Below are 7,784 nucleotides of genomic sequence, written 5' to 3'. Positions count from 1 at the left end.
AGCCCTCCCACCACCCACATTCCCTTCTTCAGAGAAAAGGAGGGGCTACAGGCAATGCCTGCTATCAGAGAACTTAGAAGTATGCCAAGAATGCCACTCCCATAAAACACAGCAGGCGGGTGCCCCACCCCCAAGGGTGTCCCCATCGGAGGTGCTGAGGGTGTGTGATCCCAGGGGAGCAGTGCCTCTGCAGGTGGGGGCCACAGGTACCCCTAGTCATGCCCTGGGGCCTTGCTTCAGGGAGCCCTGGTGCTTCTCACCCTCCCCCCACCACCCACTCTGCTCTGACATCTCTAAGCAGACTAAATCCTATCAGGAACTGAACTCCCACGGCGCCACCCAGAAACCACTATGGATCTCTTTCTCAACCGGTCCTCTAGAAGGTTCAGAAGGTAGAAATGCTTTGTGCCCCTTGGGGGTCCTCAGCTGTATGTACCGTATCGTTTTGGTCACACACTGTTAATTGAAAGCAACGTACATGCTACATTAAACAGTGTTGTGAGTTCACAGAGAACAGGCGCAGGAGAAGGCACCCCATGGTGACTCCATGTGTTATAGGGCATGGAGCGGGGCAGCCCAAACCCCGCAAACCTGCCTATTCTAAATGGGTTCTGCCATCCGCCGCATCCACACAAAACATAGGAGACTTTAATGGGAAGGAACTTTAATAAAACTAGGAAACAATACAGGAAAGACAAAGAGTCTAGTTTCTAAATGAAACACCCAAAGTTACCCGTCCCCTCGTGGGTAAAAGTCCATCCCTATGGGATCGGCCCAGAACAAGGCCCCAAAGCCTGCCACAAGTCTAAAGCATCTTCCAGTGGGGACCCACAGAAAAGGGTCACAAACAACTGGACAAGCCCGGAAGGAAAAGAGCAAAATCAACATCAAGATAAAAGCTGCCATGGTCACCTCCCCCACGGGTCTCACCCACATCTGTGTCACCCAGTCCACGACCAAAGACAAGCGCAGTTTCTTCACGTGTCTCTAGGCTCCATGCGCCTCCTCCAGGTCTCCTGGCTCCATCCTGCTTCCTTCCTTCCTCAGCCTCTTCTGCCAGTTCCTCTTCTCTTCCTGCTCAGCTCCACCCTCTCTTGTGTGGGGCAGGGAACCTCCCCCTTACCTGGGGACCACCCTGTTAACATGCAGTGGCTCCTGAGGCTCAGGTCCTTCCAGGATGGAGCGCGCTGCCTCCTGACCAGGGACACGCCCAACTTGCTAGGCCAGGTGTCCCTCACGGGCGCCGGGAGGCTCTCCTGCTCCCGCCTTGCACTGCACGCCTCGGGAGAGCGACTCCTTGGATGCAGAACAGCTTTCCATTGGGGACAGCTGAGTAGCTTTGCAATAAAACTCATCCTAGGACAAGGCTGAGTGTGCTGTGTGGGCCACCTGCGCCCAGGCCAAGGCTCTGCCCTATCTTCCCCGCCACAGTTGGAGGGTCAGGTGTGACCAAAACTAGGGAACCCAGTGCCAGGAGTGCGATTCCACTGGACCCCTGCACCTGGCCCACACGGAGCTGGGGAGCGCTTGGGAATCTCACTGCTGCTCGGCAGGGGAGGGAACATTCCCGGGTCATGCCCAAGGTGCTGAGGGTGAGGAGCACTGGGTTTGGGTGGGTCTGGCGGGGTGGGCCTCCCCTGGGACACGCAGGATGCTGGGTGTTCATGTGCTCTTGTCACCTCGGCCTGGATGACCAGATATGGGAGTCGGTGTCTAGAAGGCAAGCAGGACCCTCTGGGCCTTCCTGTTCTTCCCCTTGGTGACTCTGGTTCTCCCTCCCATGCCAGGGGCTCTGCCCACGAGGGCTGGCCCTTGAGCAGCATGTGCCCAGGCTGAGGGCTGCGGCTGGCCAGTGTCGTGCTGAGCAGGACCCGCTCTGGTCCCCGCGGGCTGTCTGGGCTGGTGGATCACGACCGCGTCGGCGGGCAGGGCACGGTCCACCTCCCTGAGCTTGAGGGCAGGCTTGGGTCGCTCGTGCTCCTGATGCTTTCTCCACTGGTCCAAGGTAACCGGCCAGCTCGGGGTCTCTCGCGCAGGCTCCTGGGGCTCGGGGACCGCAGGAGGCCGGGCTCCTACAGGCTCCCGATGGGCCTGAGGGAGCGGGTCCACACCTGTGGTGGTCAGCGTTGGGGGTGGCCCACCAGGGGAGTCCTGCTCGCTGGCCCTGTCCAGTTCCTTCTTCTGGATGTAAAAGAGCACGTAGGCCTGTTGGCTCAGGGCAGAGGAGACATTGCAGGAGGTGACCTGAGAGTCGTCCATGCGATACCACCGGTCCTTCCCAGGCCTCACGTAGCAGAAGTAGTGTCCCTGGTGACACCCCCAGCCTGCGTGGACCAGCACCGCATAGAGTTCGTACTCCAGGGCCCCTGCCTTCTGCTCGGACAGCACGGCCTGCAGGTCCAGGCGCTGTGGGTAGCGCACGGGCTTGGCCACCTTGCCGCCTGTGGGGCCGCTGAAGCGCTTGAGCATGAGGATGAGGACCTGGGGAGGGGCGTGCAGAGCCAGCGTCTTGGCGGCGGGCCCCCTGTCGCCACAGGCAGCGCAGTGGTACGCGTCGGGCCCGTCCAGTCTCTCCGGCTTCACCAAGTCCTGCAGAGCCTGCTCCACACTGTCGGCGGCCTGGATGTCCAGGGCGATGTCCAGGTAGGGCTCCAGCGTGGTGGAGACTCCGCAGCAGCGCACGCACTGGATCTGGGACCTCCAGTAGCCCCCGAAGAGCCGCCGCACCAGGGTGCTGTCCTGGGGCTGTGGGTGCGCGGCCGCCAGCTCGCTCACACACCCGCCCTGCATGGCGCCCACGGTGGCCATCAGCAACTCGTGGGCATCTTCCTGGCGCCAGGCATGGAAGCCGGCGAGCAGCTCCTTCACGGGCGACACCACCTCCCCGGGGTGCAGGAGGGCGCGGGAGACGTGCGCCCGCATGGCGCAGAGCGTGCAGGACAGCTGCCGGGGGCAGGAGGGCGCGCGCGACCGGGACAGCAGGTAGCCGGCCAGCGGGGGCGTGTAGGTCAGGCACTGCAGGGCCGCGTTGGCGTAGCAGGTGTTCCCCAGGTTGCGCAGCCCGGCCCCCACCTGGCCGGGCCCCAGCCGGCGCCCGAGGCGGCCCTGGCAGCCGGTCGTCTCCACAGGCCCCGGGGCCATGCCGCGCGCGCCTGGCCGGAGGGACGAGCGTCTGTCTCGGGGGGAGGCAGGTCAGCGCTCCCGGGTCGCCGCACCTGATCCCAGAGGCTGCGAGCGCGTCCAGTCCTGAGGCCGAAGCTCCGAGTCGGGGCGAGGTCCGGAGTCTACCCTGCCGGGGTCAGGAAGAGCCGCTGGACGATGCACGCGTCGGGACCGCTGGCTCCGAATGACCTGCAGGCCCGGCCCGCGCCCTTTTATAGCCCCTGGCCCCGCCCCGCGCCGAGGCCCAGCCCCCGACCCCCACCGTTCACCGGCCTGCTGGGCAGCGCTGGGCGTGGCCCTTCCGGGCTGGCATCTCCACGGGGAGTCTGGCACCTGGTGACCCTCTCCGTGGACACGCACGACCCCCGTGGCCCTCGGCGTCCAGGGCGTCCTGAGAAAGCGCGCTGGGGCTTGGGCTGACCTCTGCGTTCACCCCCCGATGGTCATGAGGCGCCTGCTGGGACGGGCGCACCCGGGCGCACCCCGGAGCCCCGGGGTGAGGGGGACACGCTCCGGATTCCTGAGCGCGCGCGGGTCCAGGGGCTGGGGCCGCAGTGGGGCTGGGCAGAGCCGACGCTGCTTCCCCTCAAGGGAAGCCCGAGAGGACGCGGGGCCTCGGCCAGATTTCACGGAGTTCGGGTCGTTCATTTTCTGAAGCCTCGAGAGTTCAAAGTGACCCATGACCAGGGGTGGGGACCCAAGGGCCGCCTGCCCACCCCCTTCGTTCCTGCCAGCGCCCACGGTGGGACAGCCCGGGCCACAGCTCCCCCCAACCCGAGCCCTTCTCGGAACAGCGGCAGCCCAGCCCCCCGCGCCCACCCAGTCACGTCCCGGTTCTGAGGGCAAGATCCCGGGGCCAGGCCTGGCAGCAGGTGCCAGAGGTCACGCCCTGGGGCCTCTCCAGGGAGGGCTGGGCCTCCCTCCCTCCATCACTGCCCCTCACCCCTGGGGCAGGGGTTGTGGCTCCAGCCGTTGCCCCGGCCATGAGGCCACACCCAGCACCTCCGGCTGCAGGGGCCTCCCGGGCCCGCGGTGGACACTGAGTGGATCCTGTCTGTCCCGGCCAGCGCCCGCCCCACTGTGAGGATGGCGGGCCCCGAGAGGCTCTGTCTCCCCAACACCCGTTCTGCATCTTCCCACCTCGCAGGCCGAGGCCAGGCCCTCGGCTCGGCGTCCGGACCTCCTGGGTCCCGATCAGAGAAACCTCGTCATGTCTGTCTTGAGTGTGCAGCTTCCCTTGAAGATATTTTTTAATCCCGAATCCTTGGGAATGAATGATGTAGCCGCCTATGTCCATCCCTTGGGCCTGCTTCTGAGTGCAGCGGGACCTCCTGCAGCTCCCCGAGAGTCTGCTCCTGCACTTTGCGCCTGGGCCAGAGGAGTCACCCCAGCCCCACATGTGTCCGGAGCCAACTCCGGGCTTCTCTGACTCTCTCCTGTCCCTGCCAGCTCGTGCTGATGCTGCTCTGACATGCGGGGGCAGGTGGGGTGGATGCCAGTGGAGGGGTCCGAGCCGCTGTTTGTTGTCCCCAGCCCTATTCGGGTCCCGAGCCCATGACGCTGAGGGGTCGGAGGGTGCCTTATGGCTGTCCCTGTCCAGCCCTTGGGCAGCTGGGGCGCTAAGTGCCTCATCAGGCCGCACCTGTGCCAGGAGGGGGGTCAAAGAGGAGGGTCCCACATGGCGCGCAGACCTCTCCTGCCGCCAGCTGCTCCCCTCAGCAGTGTCCTTCGGTCCTTCTGCCTGCTCTGTTCCCCGCTCTGGCTCTGGTGAGTTCTCTCACCCTCCCGCGCTTCTGACTGTACCCAGTGCTTGTGTAAATAAATAAATAAATGAATAAATAAATAAATAAATCTTTGGGGGTGAAAAAAAAAAAAGAGAAAGGTGCCTGAGAAGTGCGCAGGGACTCGCTCTGGTGGCAGGGGGAGGGGAGGAGACACGTCTATGGCTGGGAAGTCGTCGTGGATGACACCGCGGCCCAGAGAACGCCGCCCTTGCAAGCCGCTGGGCTCTGGAGGAAGAAGAGGAAGGAGACAAGGGCGCGGGAGAGGCCCGAATGGGGTCAGATTCCCAAGTGGTTCGTTTTCTGGGGCAGCTGACGGGCCTCTCACAAGCTTGAGGCCCGAGAATGTTCCCCGAGGGCCGCAGGTCCCGGAGCCACCACTCCCCGCGGACCTCAGCATAAAGATCCTGCACCATAAAGACCAGAAGCAACACCAGACAGGGTTTCAAGCCTATTTTAATCCTTATTTTCAAACCTCTTATAAGTGCTTTGTTCTGGAAGTTGTCCCTTCAGCTGCCGTGTCTGTTGGCATCTCCACGGGCAGCGGGCGTCGCGGCCTGAGGAGACTGCATCTTCCGCCCGGGAAGGGCGTGGTGCGAACATTCTGCCATGAAAGTGGCCCGTGGGATACGCGTGGCTCGGCCTGGAACTGGGGCCCCAGCCTTAGGCAGCTTAGAGAAATCGAGGTCTCCCCTTGCCCTCACCGCGGCCCGACGGAACGGGGGTCATAGAGGGCAGGAAAGCGTCCAGTTCCCGTGCAGCTGGTTTCAGCTTCTCCCTCCATGCGGCGGCTCATGGAAGCTGCGGGACAATCTCCGCCTTAGGGTTGGCCTGTGCCACGCTGTCCAAATCCAGCCCGGCTTTGTGTTTTTGCATGAAGAGCCCTGGGTTGGGTTTCCAGCCTTGCCAGTTCTGGAAGTGTGGGGCCTCCCCTGCAGGGGTGGGCCTGTAACCCCCCCCTGCTAGAGCACCCACCGTCCTCCACGAAGGCCCACCATGCTCTCCCCCACCCTGTTCACCCCCTCCCCCACATGCCTGGGGTCTCTGGTTAGCTTTCAAGGGTTGGTTTTAAAGTGCGTCTTCATCCAGCTCTTTGTTTGGTTTCTCTATTCCACGTATAAGACAGCAGTGTTTTGGGGAGCTAAGGACACAAGGCCAAAGCCTGCTATCTGGACAGGGCAGCTGAGCAGTGACAGCTGTGATCTTCTTGGCCTGGGCCCGGGTGGGGGGTGGGGTGGGACCTAGCCGGCCGAGCGGACACCTGGCAGTGTTAGTGTGACAGCACAGGCCATGCCCTCGTGGGACCTGATGCTCGGGGGTGAAGGTGTTCTCAGCGCGCCTGCCTGTACCGTGGAGAGGAGTGTGGGGCGGTGGTGCCCTGAGGCGCAGTAAACTGGGTGTCCTGCTACCCCAGAGACCAGGATCTTGGCCCTAAGCCCAGGCATCTGTGTGAGCCGGGCTGATGTAGCCCCAGCGCCTGTGGGCCCAGGCCGAGCGCGCCATCGCCTCTGTTTTATCTGTGAGTCACCCACTTCCTCCACCTGATTCCAGGTGCTGGGGCTGCAGAGGCCAGCGGATGCTCACGGCCTCCCAAGGGGACAGACGGTGTCAGAGAACCCAGAAAGCGGTGCTGGAGGCGTGGCAGGGAGGCACCAGAGTGGAGCCCAGTCCGGGGCACCATCGCGCCTTCATGTCCATAGCTGCTGCTCAGCATCAATTTTTACTCCTTCTTTTGCAGCAGAGCGGCGCAAATTCACTTCTGCAGCCCCCGACCTTCACCTCAAAGGAAAGGCACTCGGCCTCGCAGCGGCCGTCCATCCACACACACTTCAGCTGCCTGTGAATCGCTCCCCTGGCTGCGGGCACAGAGCAGAGCCCTCAGTCAGCTGGTGATTCATTACTGGAAGGCGAAATCCCATCCTCGGGGCCAAGCTCAACCATCCACCCCCCCGGGCTCCTGGACACAGGGGATGGATTGAGAAGTGAGAGGGGGCAGACGTCACCCGAGCAGGAGGCCTGAGCGTGCCAGGCCGTGCCCACGCTTGTTCCTCAATGAGCAGAACGAACCCCCGCCCCCCTGCCATGGCCGTGTCTGGGGTGCATAGAAGCAGAAGGAGACAATGTGCTTCCTAATCCCAATGAATAACCCTTTCCAGTCGATAACAATGTTCCACGTCTCCCAGGGAAGAGTCCCGTGGGAGACGGCCGTTGGCTCCCTGGGAGGACCGGCCCAGGCCCCGTGTGCTGGCGTCTGTGCTGCGCCTCTTTGGGGCACAGAGATGATACAGGAAGACGCTGGGCCGTCAGCGTGCTCTGCAGAGCCGATGGGAACGTCTCCGCGTCTGTCAGAAAAGCTGGCGTTTGCACGTTTGGAACAGGCAGCAGCCTGCTCCGTGCCGGCCAGAGGGAGCTGAGACTGGGCCGAGGAGAGCCGGGCCTGTTCCCATGCACTGGTCTGAGATGGAGTCGGGGGAGGGGCGGGAGGGGGCGGGGGCAGCAGCAGGTGCCCCTCGCCATTGTTCTCCCACAGTCTCCCCCACCCTTGCCTGCCCCTCCCTGCCCTCCCGTTAGATGGTCAGATCTGCAGGGTCTGAGATCTGCAGCGCAGATCCACAGCCTGCAGGTTTTCTCTCGTTCCAACCCCGGGACCTTTTCAGAACACAGGAGAGTCCCGTGCGTTTCTAGAAGCTGAGCTTTCTTCCCAGAGGTGGGTCGTGAGCACCGGGCGGTCCTCACAGGTGTGAGGGTTTTCTCTCTTACCTGAGAAAATCTTAGCAGATAGAATGAGGGCGGCAAAGATTAAGACAAAGATTTTCATGGCTCCGGGGCGAGGGGCGAGGG

The 7,784-nt window shown here is 63.1% G+C and overlaps 1 protein-coding gene across 1 annotated transcript; it reads right to left on the bottom strand.

The window, feature by feature from the left end:
- Positions 1–1,713: 1,713 nt before the first annotated feature.
- LOC311169878 (ubiquitin carboxyl-terminal hydrolase 17-like protein 6) lies at positions 1,714–3,141 on the bottom strand (the record flags this gene model as incomplete). The annotated part of the gene is made up of 1 exon (XM_084232121.1): positions 1,714–3,141. One exon carries the CDS (start codon positions 3,139–3,141, stop codon positions 1,714–1,716), a length of 1,428 nt encoding a protein of 475 aa, XP_084088247.1.
- Positions 3,142–7,784: the final 4,643 nt, after the last annotated feature.

Source organism: Talpa europaea, assembly GCF_964194135.1.
Source record: "Talpa europaea genome assembly, chromosome: 4".
NCBI lineage: Eukaryota > Metazoa > Chordata > Mammalia > Eulipotyphla > Talpidae > Talpa > Talpa europaea.
The sequence above is the reverse complement of the archived record's forward strand: the minus strand, read 5'-3'. Positions and strand labels throughout refer to the sequence as shown.